At 34.4% G+C, this 20,443-nt stretch overlaps 1 protein-coding gene across 1 annotated transcript; it reads right to left on the reverse strand.

The window, feature by feature from the left end:
* Positions 1-10,340: 10,340 nt before the first annotated feature.
* On the reverse strand, positions 10,341-16,794 carry LOC129805194 (uncharacterized). Its single transcript, XM_055852960.1, has 2 exons — positions 16,491-16,794; positions 10,341-12,403 (listed from the first exon to the last, which is right to left on the reverse strand). The coding sequence occupies exons 1-2, from the start codon at positions 16,678-16,680 to the stop codon at positions 10,917-10,919; spliced, it is 1,677 nt and encodes a 558-aa protein (XP_055708935.1). The 5' UTR covers positions 16,681-16,794; the 3' UTR covers positions 10,341-10,916.
* Positions 16,795-20,443: the final 3,649 nt, after the last annotated feature.

Genomic DNA, 20,443 nt, shown 5'->3' on the forward strand with positions numbered 1-20,443 from the left:
TTGTACCTAGCCAATTTTATTTTTATATAGAAAATCTTCGATAACTTTTGCATTTATGGACGGATTTGGACAAATTTGTGGATTTTGGAAAGGTTTTGGAATGATCTGCAACTTTTCTAAGCATTAAAAGTTCGTGGGGTTACCGCAAGAGGCGCTGATGTGGAAAAGCAAGGGGTAATTTGAATCTACCTTGCTGAGGTAGCTATATCGAACCGTGAGAACGCTTATGAGAAAACTCATAAGAACTCTTTAGAAACATTACGTGACGTTTAGGTATCTGGGGCTTCCAGGGTTCCCACGATATGGTACCCATGGAATGGTTGACATTCATCAACATCTAATCATAATGGGCCCAAAAGGAGGCTTGTGTGTAGCGGTTCCGCATGAAACCGCCCCACTGTAATTTGAATCTCTTATTATTCAGAAGACGAATTCTTAAGTTCAAAGAATTTCTCTAAAGTTTCATTTGAATAGAGCTAAGGCAGAAGATCGTCGGCGTCGTCGGTTGTATCGACCATTGTCGCATCTGCATTCAATTTGGTGCAATTGACGATACAAACATTGCCTTGGCATCAAATGCTAACTCAAAAAATGCAGATACGACAACAGTTGATGCAACCGACGACGCCGACGATCTTGTGCCTTAGCTCTGTTCAAATGAAACTTGCGAAAAATTCTTTGAAAATTCGTCTTCTGAACAATAAAAGATTCAAATTCAAATTACAGTGGGGCGGTTTCATGCGGAACTGCTACACCCAAGCCTCCTTTTGGGCCCATTATACATCTCCGATTAAATTAATCCCTGTTAAGAGCAAGATGGTTCAAGTCAGCCCGTTTTTCGGATAAACTCCATTAAACACAGCGACTTCAATCTAGATAGGTCTTTATCAGACAGCACCGCTTTACCTAGCAGGACTCGTCTGATGTTACATAAGCTAGGACAGTCTCACACATAGCGAGTGATCGTCTCCTCAGTTTGATTGCATCCTCTGCACAATAAAATCCAAACAGGATAACATACCGGAGGAGTTACGAAATGCTCGTGAATCGTATAACCCACAAACATGTTCGTAAAAATTTGTAATTTTTTCACAAACATTGTTCGTAACATGATCATTTGACGAACAGTTTTTGTACTTTTACAAACATTTGTTCGTAAATGTTCGTAAAATTTTGTCATTTGTTCGTAAATGTTCGTAAAATGTTCGACAGAAAAACAAACATTTACGAACAAATGACAAAATTTTACGAACATTTTTTGTGTATTTACGAACATTTACGAACAAATGTTTGTAAAAGTACAAAAAATGTTCGTCAAATGATCATTTTACGAACAATGTTTGTGAAAAAAGTACAAACTTTTACGAACATGTTTGTGGGTTATACGATTCATGAGCATTTCGTAACTCCCCCATAGGAATTCACAAACATTCACGAACATTTTTACAAAATATTTTTTTCTGTGTAGTTAGAAGTTATAAAACATTGAAATTTTCGGATAATGGTTAATTTGGGATAAGGGAATTCTGAGGTAAATATTCAGACGACATTTCTAATGCAGACCTAAAACAAAGTGGTTCAACTGGCTGAATCAACTTCAGGATTTCGTATTGAAGCGCCTTGGAATCGACAGCGATCATCTTCCTTAAATGACGTAGGATCAACAGGCATAGGCAGTTAGCCTAGATGTTCTAGACCCGCGACCTCGATTAGGATAAGCGGTTGAAAGTCAATGAATAAAAGAATACCCCATAGTAACATTTTCAAACGAAATTGTAAACTTACCGCTGCACTGATTGTCAGAGTGAACCGTGAGCGGCGATCGGCAAAATTGTGTTGATCTGGAGCTTAAAGTTGGCAGTTTGGTACAATTTTGCATGAAATCGACAGATACGCATGTTAATTAACAAAAAAACGGTAAATCTGCTTGATTTTAGCGAAGAATCGACAGATTTAAATATTTAAATATTGTTCGCTCTTATGAAGTACAGTAGAGTCCCGCTATAGGCCATCGCTCTATAGTCCACAATTTATCGACCGTTGATTTCAAAACACTGATTTTAAGTTAGGTTATGTTTTTTAGTTTGCGACATGCATAATTATTTTAATATTTTTGGCAAACTTTATTAAGTAGTTGTGATAATTGTGATCCATAATGAAGAGAGCAAGGACAAGTACCACAATCGCAAAGAAAGTGGAAGCCGTCGAGCAATTTCAATACTAAAAATCGTTGATAATTTTAAAAAAAATTACATGGACTATAGTGCGACCCAAGTGTCAAATTTGAAACCAAATATGGACTATAGCGAGACTCTACTGTATTGCGTTTGTTTAAACTCGAATAACATCATAAATTTCGTACAACAACTGACAGATTTTAATGTACCGTACAGTAAACACTAATCTTTCCGCGAAATTTCTACGAAAATTCTGCAGAATTGACAGATCGGCACGAAATCGGCACAAGTTGTGCACACAAAATTGTTCAGATCGGCAGATCGGCACTCGAATGAACCGTGAGCGGCACAGTTATCTACCCCTTGGCATCGGCTTAGGGATCAGCCCGAAAAATGAGGATTGGTGTCGATACACTCACGGATCAGCCTATAATTTGGAGGATCAGGCTGATCTTCTAAATTTATGAGGTCTAGTGAAATTATGGCGATTAAGCAATATCAGCGCCGCTGCTGAAAATAAAAATCTTCACTTTGAGAGTTTTTGGGTGCTTTTCGAAATATCAATTAAATGAAAAAAAAACATGGAGAGTAATGGTACACAATACCGAAAAACCATTTTGAGTTTAGAGTAAGGAGAAGATCAGAATGCTCCTTACTGTACGAAAAATCCATTGATGTTGCACTTAAGAAGCCTTTCAGCAATCAAAGTGTGGAGATTTAATAGAAATTTACGCTGAAAACGCTAATCCTTGATTCTAAATCCTCAGTGTATGATAGTTTGGGCTGATCCTTTACCGTCAAGTTTTACGAGCTGAGTATTCTCTAGGATTAGCCTGTGTCTATTTTCGGCATAAATTCCGATAGCCAAATTCCGAACTAGAAAAAAACGAATGTTCAAAATCCTAAAAGGGATGAAATTATGGAGGATAACGATAATATCGCTCCTTGGAAATTATAAATCTTTTCTATTTGTATGAGCATTATTATAAACATCGAAACATACATATTTTTACCTTTCAAAATATGTTTTTTTATGAGTTAGCTCTTTGTCACTCTAAAAATGATGCGCAAATTTTCATGAAATTAGAATGACACAGGATCAACTTGCTTGAGTTAGTCCCTTGTTTCACAAAAATTTGAACGATAAATCTATTTTGTGCCCCTTGACTTCAAACAAAACCGCGCAAGCAATCATAAAGAGTAAAATTTTGAAAAACTTTTCTAATAACGAAATTTATTGACTCATATCATCTGAAATTTTATTAAATGCTCTGTCTGAGTGCATTAAAACATCAAAATCGCCAAAAAGTGAGTTGGCCCCTTGTAATTTCCAAGGAGCGATATGTAGAATAATTTCCCAAGACAAAGAAAATTTCCCTTTGCCTTTTAAGAATTCGGAATTTTGGCTTTCGGGATTTTGCCGTTCCGGATTTGGCTTTCGAGATTTTGGCATTCGGGATTCTGACCGGAACCACCGGAACCCCTTGGGACATCTTAAGTTTGTCAAAGAAACACAGTGGCTCTACAGTCGCAGTTGATTATTTTCACATCATTAAACCTTCAACATTTCGAGACATTTTGCTCTATTAGGTAATCAGGGTAAGATTTTAGAACATCTTGAATTTGTCAGATAACCGCTAATGGCGCTGTAGTCTTTTGAAAGTTCATAACGCCCATGATCTTAACACTAAACCTACCGACCGTTTTTGGTCATTTTTCGGTCAAATGAGAAACCGTGGTAGGGTAGCATACTCAACAAATTTGTCTTGAAAAAGAGCAAAAATTAAAATTTAAACAATAAAAAATAAGAAATTCATAAAGTTTTATATTGACATTATACCGTTCAAATATGTGCTAATTTTAATCCGGTCAATTTGACCGGGTCTTGGTAGGTTTAGTGTTAAATTCTCTTTTATTTGGAATGATCGAAGAAACATTTTGGATCATGTAAAGTTCGTCAGATAAACAATAATGGCGCTACTGTCAGGGTAACCGATTTGAAAAGCAATTAAACTCCTGTATGTCGACTTTTCTTAAGACTTGAACTAAGATCTTGGGACATCCGAAGTTTGTCAAAGAAACACAGTGTCTCTGCAGTCGCAGTTGATTATTTTCACATCATTAAACCTTCTATATTTCGAGTTCCTTTAAATTTATTAGGTAACTCAGGGCAAGATTTTAGAACATTTTGAATTTGCCAGATAACCGATAATGGCGCTGCAATAGGGGTAACCAATTTTGAAAGCTCCTAACGTCCATGATCCTAAATTCTCTTTTATTTGGAATATGATCGAAAAAACATTTTAGATCATGTAAAATTCGTCAGGTTAACGTTAATAGCGTTAAGTTGGGATGATCTTACCCAGCGAGCAAAGTTAGTTGAAAAAGGCAATGTTCATAGCATAGTTTTGCTGAGTCGATTAGCAAAACTATGCTGACCGGTCAGCAGTTCTCGAACAAAAAGTGCAAACCAAATATATGGAAATGGCACTACTTCCCGTCTGTTGTTTTTAATGTTATCGGTTAGCATTTGGTGCTCGCTAGGTACATTATCTTCTATTTGAAGTGCTCAACGCGACATTTTGGATTATGCAAAATTTGTCAGGTTCACGCCAATGGCGCTGCAGTCCTGTTTACTAATTTTTCAAACAGCCTAACGTCTAATATCTCTCATTCTCTTCGATTTAAGACACTAAACGTAATCTTTGAGATTTATTTTATCGTCTCTGTTGCATCACTTTTATTGAATTCCAATCCAGAAAAAATGATTCTCTATTTTGAGTCTTAAGAAGCCAAACAATCAATGGGAGTTCTCAATGAAATAACTCATAAAATGTTGACCACAGAGCAGAATCTGTGGCTCAAATGTCAAATCTCTAATTTATTACTATCATTAAGTTAATTTGTCCTTTTAAGTTAGCGCGTCGAAGGATTTATTTCATTTAAATTTAATTTATTTTTTTTTGCCTCTCACATGCAAAAACACCTTTTTTTTTAGCCACATTTGTTGGAGCTATGGATGCGTCAATTGTGCTAATGTTTATTCAGCAAATTTGTGAATAAATATTTGGCAAAGTGTATCAATGGCTTCAACAAATAAGAGTGAAATCTTATGTCTTTCATCTATTTTTTTTACCTTCTTCCTCCAGCCACTTCTCCTCCAGGAAAAAAAAACGCATTCACACGCCACACACCCTTACACATAAGATATTCATTAATGATGTAATTTTTATGTAAAATCATTGTAGAATATAAATGAAAGATGAAATGAGAGATGAGAAAAAAATATAGGAATTGTAAGAAGGAAAATTTTTGTGTTTCATTTGATGGTTCACCTTGGTTCACCTGGCGTCTCCACTTGCTGCAAATTGAAAGTCCGTTGCATTCTTGGAGAGTATCAAGATTTTTTTCCTTTTCTATGTATAATTTTCTATATTTATTCATTCCATTCATCATTTGACAGACAATTCATCATACAATATAAATTAATCTTACGTTCTAATCATACATTCCTAGCAAAATTTTGACCCGAAAAGAGCATCTTCGGAAATTGAAGGCGCAATTTTTATTTTTTTGCAAAATATATTTGTCAACTTGTCTAACTTGCTGTTCTCAAACTCTTAGGATTAATCTTTCACTGCTTTTTTTTTAAATGACTACATAGCTACAAGATATTAATTATATGGCGACCCAAACCATTACCATCATTTTCTCTAGAGAAATGATATTATTTATCTTATTGTGATAAATTTATTAATTAATAATTTTAACAATATTCTAAGATTTTTATTTAATATGTATCTTCCAAGTGGACAAATCTGTCTTCTGGGCAGGACATGCCACTTCTAGCGCTGCTTTTTTTTGGCCACTCTGAGACACTTTCCTAAATGCTACAGGTACAATTAATAGCTACGCTGCATGATTTTCCAGTCAAGATTTAAAAAGAGAAGAAAAACATTTATTTCAAACCTGGAAAATCATGCTCAATAATTATGCATCTCTCTATGCTGTGTTATAAAGTAATTTTATATTATAAATTAAATTGAACAACTTGGCGTTTTCTACCCGGTAATTTTTTTTCTCTCTTCTTCTTCTGACAATAAATTACAATTAAAATTTATTTTATAACCTCCTTCACATTCTCCAATAAATAAAATAAATATAATCTGCTCCTCCTTTCGACTACAAAACCCAACAAAAATTACACTATTAACGCTTTCTTGACTTTTTTTTCAACATTTCTTACAACAATTTTTAATTTTAATAACCTCTTATTCTTTATTTGGCCCAGAGGTCATTTTGGAAGGTGAGGATATGTTTTGTTAGATTAACTTCAATAAACATTGATCAGTTTATTAATAAATTGAATAAATTTAGTTGAACTGGGAAACTTTCTTTTGTAAAATAATATTTTGCTCAGAGGGGGGGTTATATATATCCTCAAATTCTAAAAGATTTATTAGCATATAACCTCAAAATTGTCGCTTAGTTGAACAAACTCCCTTTACTACACAATTCTTATTTCCGAAACCGATAATTTTTCTCCTAACAGACTGGAACAACTCACGAAATTCGATAGAGGTTATACATAACCTCAAAACGTAAAATAAACATAGTAATTTTATATTAAAATTTTTAATTTAAAGAATATGAATAGATTTTCTAGAAAATTTAAATTTTTAAAATAAGGGAATATTTCTTAACGGATGCAAAAATCGCGAAATTGAATAAAGGTTACACATAACTCCAAAAAGGTGAAATAAACATTGGAATATTATCATCTCCCTATTACATAATAATTGGAATATTACTTCGAAAATAAATGCTTGAAAGAACACGAACAAATTTTCTAGTCAATTTCTGTTAAGCAATTGAAATTTTTTTAACAGAGTGAAAATGTTCACGAATTTGCATAATGGTAATATAATAACCTCAAAACGGAGGATAAACATTGTAATATTGCCCCAAAAATAAAGCTTTAAACAATCAGAACAGATTTTCTAGTCAATTTTCAATTTAGAACCTTGAAATTTTTCATAACAGAGTGAAAATGTTTACGACATTGCATAAATGCTATACATAACCCCAAAACGTGAAATAAATGTTGGAATATTACCTTAAAAAATAAATGCTTGAAAGGACACGACTAAATTTTCAAGTCAATTTCTGTTTTTAGGTCCTTTAGATTTTCTTAACAGAGTGAAAAGGCTCACGAAATTGCATAAAGGTTATACATAACTTCAAAACGGAGAATAAACATGGTAATATTATCCCAAAATTATTACTCTAAAGAATCTGAACGAATTCTTTATTCAATTCTGTTTTTAAACCCTGAAGACTAATCTTAATAGAATGAAAAAGCTTACGAAATTGCATAAAGTTCACACATAACCTCAAAATGTAGAATAATCATTGTTATATTACTACAACATTACTACTTCAAGGAATCCGAAGACACTTTCTAGTTAATTTCTCTTTTTAATCCCTTTAATACTTTTTTAACGCAATGAAGAAGCTCAGAAAATTCCATAAAGGTTATACATAACCTCAAAACGGAGAATAAACATTGTAATATTGCCTCAAGAATAACACTTTAAAGAATCAGAACAGGTTTTCTAGTCAATTTCCAATTTGGAGTCCTTGAAAATTTTCTTAACAGAGTAAAAAAGCCCTCGCAATTACATAAAAGTTATACATAACCTCAAAATGTAGAATAAACATTTTAATATTGCCTCACGAATAATACTTCAAAGAATCAGAACAGATTTTCTAATCAATTTTCAATTTGGAAGCCTTAAATTTTTTCTTAACAGAGTGAATAAGCTCACGCAATTACATAAAAGTTATACATAACCCCAAAACGGAAAATAAATATTGGAATATTGCCTCAAAAATATTACTTTGAAGAATCTGAACGAAATTTCTAGTCAATTTATATTTTCAAACCTTGAAATTTTACAGCTTTTCATTAAGAAAAATCTTTAATGTGAGTGTTTTGGAATAATTTTCTAATTGCTACATAACCTTACCAAATCTACAAGTATTTAAAATGTATCAATTTATTCAGGGTTTAGCTGAGATGTGTTTGAAAATAAATTGTTCCCGTAGTTTTCAAATCAAATACTCCGACACGAATATTCAAGTAACTTTTGAGTATCCTTAATTTGAAGGTTATGTGTAGGATTTTTTCTTACAAGTAAAATCACAACCAAGGAGCATTATTTAATTTTAATCTTCCAAATAAAAATTTTAGGAAGCAATATAAGTCATAGGAAGCTATAATTGACCTTGACGAAAGCTTCATTTCAATAGATTTAGGATACAAAATTTTGAGGTTATCTCTCAGTAAACCTTTGCTTTTTGTAATTACATTTCTGATATTCTCTGATTGATAAGGAAAACTTTCAGAAGGCTCTTCTTGACGTTCCATAAACCTTTCTGACCTAACCTAACCTAATCTCATTCGTTAAAAGTAGACGAATTTTTTTTCTGAGAGTAATATTAATGTTATTTTGAGGTTATTTCATAACAGAGTTTCAAATTTTGAACATAACCCTATTCTCAGGGTTCTTAAATTTCACCATTTCAAGTTTTCCATCTTTTGCAATGTTGCAAATTTGTCGAAGAGTATAAGTTAGATTAACATCAACATAACCTCACATTCCTAAATAATCCCTCGTCCAAATAAAAGACTAAGCGGCGATAATAATCTTTTCAATTGAAAATACACTAGATAAATTTGCTCAAAATTATACAAAAACAAAAAAAAACAAATAAATTAGGACAACGAAATAAATAAATAAATAATTGTGTGATAGATAAAAAAACATAAAGTGGAAGCAGATTTTTCCAATCATAATTACAAATAAATAAAAATAAATAGTAAATATAGATAAATAAGCGAAAAATAGTGGAGCCAGTCTCATACTTTGATGGAAGTTCTGAAGAAGAATCCAGTGAGTGTAGTTTGACTTTTAGTTTTTTGGAATAGTGAAAATGTTAGAGGTTCTGCAATTTCTTCGTGAAAATGCTTGACTTCTTGTACTCTATGGAGATTTTGGCTCATATTTCAGGATGACACATACAAGTTTTCTTTTGATGTTTGTAAAATTTCTAACGATCATTTGAAGAAAATACCTAAAGAAGTGCTCTTAAAAGTAGGGTTAGAATAGACCAGAGGCGTGCAAGAACCGTTGAAACCAAATAAACGTCAAATGAAACATGTACGTCAATGGTCAAAACGCTACCAGAGCAAACTTATATTGACGTTTATTCGGTTTCAACGGTTCTTGCACACCTCTGGAATAGACATTGAAGAAAGATTTACTAAAACACATAACGTTTCAATTGATTTAACACAACTTAACCTCAAAAATAGGATATTGAGGTTAGGATTTCTTAAATATTTTGAGGTTAGAGTCCGATTTAGAAAGATAACCAATTTATACAGTGCGACTCCGATAGAGTCAACCCCTAAAAATTTTTAACACCGTGAAAAAATATGTAAAATTCCAGGCTTAAGTAAGAATCAGAGACCATTTTTATCGAGTGAAATAGTAACTAGGGTAAGTGTGCCACATTTCGGCATAGTTGCATGGAAGCATCAAAGTCTCAAGTTTGAAATGTAATATTTTAAATACAAATTGATTTTTTTAATTCTTTCTTCTGAAACAGTCTTGCATGGAACCTTGTAATGAGTTTACCGTCTTTATTTACTCAAAAATCATTCTTAATAGGGTAAGTGTGCCAAATTTCGGCATAGTTGCATGCAACCGCCGAAGTCTCAAGTTTGAAATGTAATATTTCTAATAGAAATTGATTTTTTTGTTACTTTTTAATAAGGAGTGTTTCTTGAAACCTTGTAGATAGTTTATCGTCTTTATTTTCTCTAAATTCATTCTTAATCATTTTTAAAGGGAATTAGAATGTAGACGTAACATTGATGTCCTATTTCGGCCACCTTCATTCTCATAGTTTCTTGCCCTTCAAGAATTCTTTCAATGTCTTCTTCAGATCATCTTGCTCGTCGATGCGACATTTTTTGTTATTTTTGCATTGTATATTCTCTATAGTATGCAAAACCTGAAAGTTCATGGATATTCGAAGAACAAAACATGTGGCCGAAATTGCAAGCTGGCCGGAATTTGGCAAATTTACCCTACATTTTAAAATGAATAAAAATATAGATATAGCTTTGGTGCCCTATTTCGGCCACCTTCATTCTCATAGTTCCTTGCCCTTGGGGAATTCTTCTTATGCCTTTTCACATTTTCTAGTTTATCGAAGCTACATTTTTTGTTATTCTTTTGCATTGTATAATCTGTAGAGTTCGTAAAATCCAAAAGTTCATGGAAATTCGAGGAACGAAAAAGATGACCGAAATTGCAAGCTGTCCGGAATTTGGCACACTTACCCTACAAAATTTAATAACTTATAATATTACAGGTATATAGGAATCAAATGTGTTGACTCTATTGGAGTCGTACTGTACTTTCAGACCTTTGTTTTAAGAGCAAGGATTTTTAGAATTTAGGGTATTGCCCTTCCTGGAATATGGACCAGTGTTAGTGTTTTAAAATATAAACGATTACAACAAGATATTCTTAAACATAAGACACAAAGTCTGCACTATGATCTGTGGCGTATGAGGTACAAATATTAACATGATGATTTTTCTCCTTCGTCTGCATCTGGGACAACAATGGAGGGTGAACGACTGTTTGGAATTCGTAGGATGTTTCACGAGGAAGACGTGTAGAAGCAGTAGCGCTTCTTAGTCGTAGATGGGGCAGGTACTCGCTGAATTGTACCAACGACGGTCATGTTTGGATTGGTAAAGGCCACTGTGCGCGCCTTCTCGGCCGCCAGGGAGAATGGCCTGAGACGGACACAGAGGAAGGCTGACATGAGGCAGGAGACAATGAGGATGCCCAGTAGAACGACCAGCGTGGCCGCGAAACCGGGCGTTGTCATACAGATGAGACCATCCTCTCGTGCTGGGAACACCATGGTCTCCTGCTGAGTTGCGTTGGCCTGACTGTCGATGGGGAAAGTGAGATCTCCTGATGACACAACCCGGATGACTCGGTTGAGTCCGACCTCCTTCTCAGGATCCGTTGAACGAGTAATTCTCCCCACGCGACGATCATCCCTCTTCCTGGCAGCTGCATGCAGGAAGGCGTCCAATGGAAGCGGAGGCGGAGGACCGTATTGATGTTCAGGACCAGCAGATAGATGATGAACATCAAGAAGAGGATCTGAACATTGCTCAGGACACTGATACCGACAGATCTGAATGGTGCACTGGAAGTGAACCTCCATTGAGTCAGGGAACTTGAAGGCCTGGAAGTGAGCATAGGACAGCACAGAAGCCGATGCACCAAAGTTCTTGATCTTCGTAAACCGTGACATTAGCTTGGGTCTTGTGACGCATCCTCGTTGATCAACCAGCTGAATTGGAGCCCTCTTGCCATCATGAGCCATGCAATTCCTCACTAGCATGTCAAACTTGCTATCATCATCCTTAATCGCCAACACCATGGTCATAGTCTGACCGATCTTCACCAATCCGGATACTTCAGATGCCCATGGACCCTTGCCCACCTGAATCTGCATCCAGCATCCAACGTTGTCTCCAGCAAAATCTGCTCTTACCACGTCCAGCATATCTACAGGGAAAGGTCTGAAGGTCACACTCTTCTCATACTGATCATGCCAGGTACACCTAAGCTTCCGGGCTTGATCCCAAACCTCCTGCACTTGTGGGTCATACTGGATTACAATGATATTTTCAAAGTAGGTCCCCGAGCCAGATTCCGTTCCATAGCCATACAGGCCATTCTCGGTATTTCCTGACGTTCCACAAGCATGGATCCCAATGTCGAAAGTCGCTGAGGTCCTGCCTAAACCTGCAGGCAAGTGAACGCAGTTGATATTGCTGTAATGCCCCTTGGAGAAGACTATCCCAAAGAAGGGTTTGTCGAACTGCAAGAACACCTTCATGCCGCCCTTCTCGCACTTCACGTCCAGCGATATGATCTTGGGCATATCCGGAACTGGAGCTGACCAAAGGTCATTGCTCACAGGAGGCAGAGAGAAGAGTTTGTCTTGACCCAGATCATGAGGATGATTTGGCAGTGGAGGCGGAGGTCCATGATAGGCGAGTTGCGGCGGTGGTGGTGGTCCAAATGGCTGGCCTAGTCCCAAGGATGCCAGTTTAGGCGCACCTGGGAAAGAATTCAAAAAGTCTACGATTTAAAATTACTCTGAATCTTGAGGAATATTCCATTAATCTTGGCATATACGATCTGTGATTTAGGGTTTTTGCCATTTACCCACTCAGAAAACAGCTCTCTGGAAACGTGTCCTGGCACAACTCTTGGATCAAGACATGGGGATTTGTGCCTTAACCCTTTAAGGACGACTGGGTAACCCGTGACCCATAGAGAAAATAATTTTTCCCGACTATCTGAAGTTATTTCTTTCTAATGTTTGTACCTAATCACAAAGTAGAAAGATGTAGGAATCTAGGATATTTTTTGTGAATCTCCAGCTATTTGCTATATAAAAAATATTTGAGCTCAAAAATAACGAATTTTCAAATTTTCACGTTGGTGCTTGCATTTTAATATTTTCAATATTTCTAATTTTTTTAAAGCAAAAACCTTTTGGGACTAGAAACTATAATAACTATACATAATATTTCTCAACAAAGTAAAAATTATAGTTTATTGGTATTTTCAGGAAAGCTTTATAATTTTCATGGGTCATATATGACCCAATCGTCCATAAAGGTAAAAAAATACCGAATGGATTTTCCAAGTTTTGAGGTCAGAATGTTTCAATTATTCGTCAATAGAATAGTCAATTATTCGTGTAATATTGTGTGATAATATCATTTAACTGAGATTTCCCAGTGAAATACTGACAGAAGCAGGTAATATTTTGATAATTTATAAAATACTTCTACGTAAATGTTGTAAATTCATAACTTTTAACTTTTGTAGATGACTTCAAAAATGAAAAAAAAATTTCATGATCAATGAACCCGAAATTATCCACATATTATGCCCGGAAGATAGCGATGATGCCGACAATCTTGTCCTGAACGAATGCGACATAATATATTTGGAACAAGACGTGGATGAAGTGGACTTTGAAGTCTTCATCGAGAATGCATCAACTCCGGAAGAACTCCCGGATCCACAGCAATGTGCAATTGTACGTCTTAAATTCCCAGAGACAAGCAACATTGCACCTACCCATTACCATCAAATATGTTTCGAAGAAAACTGAGGTGCACATGGTGCTATCAGAAAAAAGGATTATAAGACCAATTGTATTTGCGAGGCATGCGACATTTATCTCTGTATTTCCTTACCAGTATGCAAAACTTGTTTTGATGAATATCAAAAATTAAAAATGAAGTAAACAATAATACATTTTTCATTAAAAATTATTGTTTTTGTGTACCAGTCTTCAAGATTCTTTGAGACCAAAAATTGAATGAGATTTCTTAAAATTAATTTTTGATCGTTTTAATTTTTACTCGTACTCTAATTTTTTTTATTATTACAAATATATTCAAGTTATTTATCTTTCAAAAATAACAGAGCAAACGAGTAAACTAGTTTGTCTGGAAAATTTTGTGCTTTTTTACCTTTAAGGACGATTGGGTCATATATGACCGATAGTTTTTCAGGATTCCTACACGGTAAAAACGTTTGGCCACTGACCGAAATATTGGAATAAATTTACTTTGGAACAAATATTTTTGAAACAAAATTGTATCTGAAGAAAACATTTTTATTCCAAATACATACAAATTTGTCCAAAATAGATATAAATTTGTTCCAAAAATTTGGGTGTCCGTAGACGAGCTAATTTTGGAACAAATACCTGCCGAAATTTTTTACTGTGTAGGGATGGGAAAATTTCTTTTTAACCATAAATCTCTTATTTAGGCTACAATATCGAGCGAAACTTGATTTCATTGAATTTCGCTCAGCGGAAAGCTTCTCGTCCTTAAAGAGTTAAAGAACTTTATTTTCAATTTTCCAGCTGACTTGAGATTTTAATGCGAAATTCCCAGACAGAAGGCCTGTCGGAACATGGTACATCGCAGTTCTTAATGATCAGGAAATTACTGTGAATGATTACAACTCCAAGAATGGAAGTAAGATCATAATACAATATTTTTGATTTTTTTTACATTTTTCACATTTTCTCTTTGTGCATTTTTCAGGCACAAGAGTTATTGTCGTGATAAGTACAATATATCGCTCCTTGGAAATTACAAGGGGTCAACTCAATCTGAGCCATTTTTCAGGAGACAGCATGAAAGATTTAATTTTGTATAAATAATTATCTCAATTAAGTATGTTAATAAAAACAATTTAATTCTTTTCTATTTGTGTGAGCATTATCATAAACATCGAAACATACATATTTTTACCTTTCAAAAAAAGTTTTTTTATGAGTTAGCTCTTTGTCATTCTAAATTATGCGCAAATTTTCATGAAATTAGAATGAAAAGGGATCAACTTGCTTGAGTTAAACCCTTGTTTCACAAAAATTTGAACGATAAATCTATTTTGTGCCCCTTGACTTCAAACAAAACCGCGCAAGCAATCATAAAGAGTAAAATTTTGAAAAACTTTTCTAATAACGAAATTTATTGACTCATATCATCTGAAATTTTATTAAATTCTCTGTCTGAGTGTATTAAAACTTCAAAATCGCCAAAAAGTGAGTTGGCCCTTTGTAATTTCCAAGGAGCGATACAGAACCCTGAAGCCTTCGATCCATAATTTAAAAAATAAAAGGAGCCGTAAGTTCACCTTTGAATTTTGTCAAGCTGCGTAAATTTTCTTTATTCCAACTATAAACAATTTGGATTTCAGCATCAATGAGAGGGCAAAAAAAAACAATATTATATAGATCAAACGTATTGAAAAAATAATTAAATTGATACATTTGCAACTCTGAAAACAATTTTGAAAGTATTTAATGAAAAAAATATCATAGATATTTGAAATCAATTCTGAAATAAAAAATCAAAACTTAAAACTATATTTTACATAAAATGTGAAAGTGAAATATATCATAGATTTTTCAATTAAATTTAATAGTATAACGACTTATATTTGAAAGAGTTCACTGAGAGAAATCCGAAAAAGTTAAAATAACATTCCGGAAATGTTTATTTTACCCTGCAGTATTGATCCGAAATCGGTGTAAATATAACCCTTTTCAGGTGTATTTTGGGTTAAAGTTACCCTTTTTCATGTTAATTTTACCCTTAAAAGGGTGTAAAATTAACATAAAAAAATGATGATATATTTTTACACCTAAAAAGTGTTAAAGTTATGAGGAAAAAAAGTTAATCGCACCCTCTTTTAGAAAAAAAAGTAGTTTTTAACAATTTTCTAACATGAAATAAAATATATTTTAAACAAAAAATAGTAGTTAAATTTTGTAAGACTGAGCAAATAATGTTTAAAAAATTTTAAAAAATGTATGATGTGATACATGAAAAAATGAAAGTGATAATTATGAAAAACCGTATTTTTTAAGTTTCTAAACACTGAGAAAAAAAAGAGGGTGCGATTAACTTTTTTTCCTCATAACTTTAACACTTTTTGGGCGTAAAAATATATCAACATTTTTTAATGTTAATTTTACACCTTTTAAGGATAAAATTAACATGAAAGAAGGGTAACTTTAACCCATAATAGAGCTAAAAAGGGTTATATTTACACCGATTTCGGATCAATAATGCAGGGTAAAATTAACATTTCCGGAATGTTATTTTAACTTTTTCGGATTTCTCTCAGTGAAGGAAAATAAATTGCATTGAGTTAAGTATTTACAGGTGTTAAGGTCCTCAAATCTCCTCAGGTCTATCAAGCTATGATGTGCGTTGAATTTTGAAGGAAATCTTTTAACACTTTTTAGTACTTGTCCTCAAGTCACGTCGGGTCTTAGTTGTTCAGTTTTAAAAAACAAGTCTAAATTCAAAGTATAACGGGTATAGGTTGATTCGTGTCTTAAAATTTTCTTGATAGCAAGACCTATATTTTTGAAAATCCCATAGAAAGTTAGACACGTCGTTTTCTGAGTGGGCCTGGTGAGATCGGTAGTGGTAAGTCGGCGGCAGACGAAACCAAGCATTAATTGAGAAGAAATATATAAATTGAATTGAAATTAAAAGCCATCTTCAGATAAATCCGTCCTTTTCTTGTTTCGCCTTTGGATCTTACCAAACCAACCAAACCTTTATCTAGCCAAGGTGTTTTTTTTTGGTGAACTTACTTGGTCCTGGCGGAGGCGGAGGTCCATGTTGAAAATGAAGTGTGGGTGCTCCCTCCTGATCCACTGACTCTAGAGCCACTTGATCTGGGTCATCTGATCGTTCTGGTGCTTCATCTGGCGAGACCGCCTTCACCACTTCGACATCATCACCCGCCAAAATCTGTGCATGAGAAGAAAGAAATAAAACCATTTAAAAAAAAAAGCTCCATGAGAGAAAGAAGTTGAAGAATGAGAAAAAAAAGTACTTTGGTGGATGAGAAAGAAGAAATATTTAGCACTTTATTTGTAACAGAGTCAACTTCAATTTCCGGATCCTTCTGACCAAATTCTCTCATTTCTGCTGCCCATGCTCTTCTTTCTCCTAGCATACCCAGCATACTATGCTGTATTGGATCTAGTATTGGCAGCATGGATTTTAACATGGCATAGCATATGTATATAGCCAATTGGTAGATCCGTGCTTGTATAAAATATACTGTTAATTCCGCAGAGAGAGAGATGATCGACAGACGGACAAAACAGAGCCGCGAATTGATGATGATGATGATCATGGCTTAGGAGGAAAAAAACTGACCCAAATATCGTTTCAGTGCCACACACATATTCACATAAAGACGATCGATGGTTATAAAACAGCATAATGCGTAAGTTCCACATGCCATCTGAGAATCTGTTCAGGTGCTTCTCAGGTGCCTCAATGCACCAATACACCCAATGCCAAAAGATCAGAAGAAAGAGAAAGATTAAGAGAATAATCGAAAAAGATCAATTGATTATTAACAATATGTATATTTTCTCATATACACTGGATCAATTTCTTTCTCTCTGTGCCTCATTATGAATCCCCAATAAGCCCATTGCAATCCACACCAGAGAAAGAGAGGCTTTTTTTTGTTCCAATTTTTCATCAAAAGAAGTCGTGTGAAAGATCATCGTGTTTGATCTCATTTGATGCACAAACAACTCGTCCAGATTGATAAGAATTTCCAACGATTTTGCGATTGCATCGGAATCAATGGAAATTCTTTCTGTGGCCACAAGACACTCTCTTAGTCTCTTTGGCTATAAGTCCAATGGAGAGAGAACTTCTGGCGGATAGCACTCCATATCCATTTACGTGATTGACGCATTATGCCATTTTGAGCAGTATTTAAACATGTCCCGGAGCCCTAATTTGCCCGTAAATGGCCAATTCATCTTCGGCCTCTGGAACGCGGATTTATTTGCAATGCTGACTGACCACAATTTTTCTCCTGTCCATTCATCCGCCTCACCAACCACTAATATTTAGTCGTACACATTGATTCCTCGCGGGAGGCTACCATTCGGCACCGCCGGATTATTTCGTCAAGGGTAAGGGGGGGGCTGTTTAGGACGACATCGACACTAAGAAAATACAATTCTTCAAATCTATCAAATATTTAAATTATGCAAAATATTTTGGGCCCTTGCCCTTTTCTTATTGGCTACAACCAGGACGTTTTCTATGTTTCGCATATGTTTCTAGCGTGCCGAAAAAACATTTGAGTTTATTAGCTCTTTTCTGTCATTGTTGAATGAACTAGGAAATAATACTAATACAACATAAAAGCCAATTTAATAACCTAAAGGCAACCGAAAACCCCAAATTGGCAACCTACGTAGTTTTGGAGATATCTCGTGAAATGTGTACGAATTAGGAAAAAAAATTACACTAAAACTCGTCGCATTTTTCAGAGCTAATGTCACGCCCCTGGCTAAAACATACGATCATTCAAGACAAGACTTAACCAATCAAAGAACGCAACGGGAGTAAAATATTCTATGTGATTAAATCAGTCTCAAGTATTCATTTTTTTTTTTAAGATAAATTTTATTATGAAACTTATGAATGATTTGTCAATTTGGCTTGATTGAGGACAAAGGTTTACATGGGATTACATTGATAAAGGATACAGGATGGTACTGAGCACGGTCACGCAGAATGATACGAATTTTGTTACAGTAGAACCCCGCTATAGGCCATCGCTCTATTGTCCACAATTTATCGACCGTTGATTTCAAAACACTGATTTTAAGCATTTTAAGTTAGGTTATGTTTTTTAGTACGCGACATGAAATGTTGTCATAATTATTTTAATATTTTTGGCAAACTTTATTGAGTAGTTGTGATAATTGTGATCCATAATGAAGAGAGCGAGGACAAGTACCACAATCGCAAAGAAAAGTGGAAGCCGTCGAGCAATTTCAATACTAAAAGTCGTTGATAATTTTAAAAAATGACATGGACTATAATGCGACCCAAGTGTCAAATCTGGAACCAAATATGGACTATAGCGAGGCTCTACTGTATTTATTTTGTTAACCCTTTAAGGACAAGTGGGACACCTGTGTCCCGAGAACAAAAACAGCTTATTTGACTATATAAATTTATTTTGTTCTCTGAATAGTTCGAAAAAATAGTGTTGTATTTTTGACACCGGTGTCTCATTCGTCCTTAAAGGGTTAATCGCACTGAGCTTTATAAATGATCACTTCACGTATTAGAATTTAGTCAAAATAGGTCTCATCACCTAAGGTCTTGGTAAGAGGGGTTAGAGAAGGGAGAATCAACAAATGCTTATTGAAATCGTCTACCGAAAAAAATGTCGATGGTAAAATTTACCATTCTCCATACAAAATTTTAATGGGCGAATAGTAAAAAAGTCACCCAGCAAACGCGATATTAGATCGGACTGACAAAAATTGTAGAATCTACGTGCTACCCTCTCGAATTTACTATCCTACGAATAGTAAATTCTAATAGTCGGATGGTGAATTCTAATATCCCCGGATAGTAGATTTTAATATCCGGATGGTAGATTTTACTAGCCGGATAGTATATTTTACGATAGTAAATTTTGATTGATATCTTAGACCGTTTAAACTCTAGGACGCTGACAAGTTGGAAAAAAATGGATTATATAGAGTGACAGGAACACCTATTGACACTTTAAGAATTTATCATGTCATACTTATTGATACTTCCAGTACCGATTTCGAATATGAAATTACAGAAAAAAACATCATATTACTTGCATTTTACCAGATACATTAAATACATTTCATAATTTTGACAAAAGTGTTAATAGGGGTTCCGTGTCGAAGAGGTGTTCCTTCGACCCTAACTGCTCTCTCTTTGAGTTCAAGCAGTAAAATGACTTTAGATTAAATATTTAGTATAAATGATTCATTATATTTTGAAAAAACCACTTAAATTCTCTATTAGGATATCAAGGTACTCGTCAACTGGGCTAAGGCACTAGTCTGAAACTCTTATACGACGATGTGTAATAATTAATAAATTTTTGAAATTACTAGTATTTTATTACTAAATCAACTTAACAGATTCCATTGAACCTTATAAGTAAAATAGAGCGTACACAAGTATTCTCTTTTCTATATAATCTATAAATTCTTGTACAATTCTCTGAGTAAGATATTATAGATCCAAAATACTTATAATCTGCTTATAGCGTTCTTGGTTCCATCTCTGAGCCTACTAAAAGTAAAGTGGTGCATTCTTAAGTGGGTTAACACTTTCTACATAAATTTAAACACAAAGTTCTCATTATAAGTCTTTTAAAGGTACATTAAAAGATTTGTCAAAGTCTTGGTTCTTGGGTTGGTATGGAGTTTAGAAGTTTTATAAGTATTTCAATCTGCAATTTGAATTATGAACATTTAAGGTAAAGTACCCTGTAGTCGGCCGGTTTCTTAACTCGGCCAGTGCGACTATTTATTCAATTTACTTAGATTTGTTATAATATGGTCTTACTGATTTAACATTATAAGGTGCATTATATCATATATAGCGTAAATCAGTGAAAATTTCATAGAAATTGACTATAAAACGTTAAAAAAAATTGGTTAAATAATTCAACTGGCCTAGTTGAAGAACCGGCCGACTAGAGGGTACTTTACCTTAAATGTTG

The sequence above is a fragment of the Phlebotomus papatasi genome, chromosome 3, assembly GCF_024763615.1.
Source record: "Phlebotomus papatasi isolate M1 chromosome 3, Ppap_2.1, whole genome shotgun sequence".
In the NCBI taxonomy this organism is placed as follows: Eukaryota; Metazoa; Arthropoda; class Insecta; order Diptera; family Psychodidae; genus Phlebotomus; species Phlebotomus papatasi.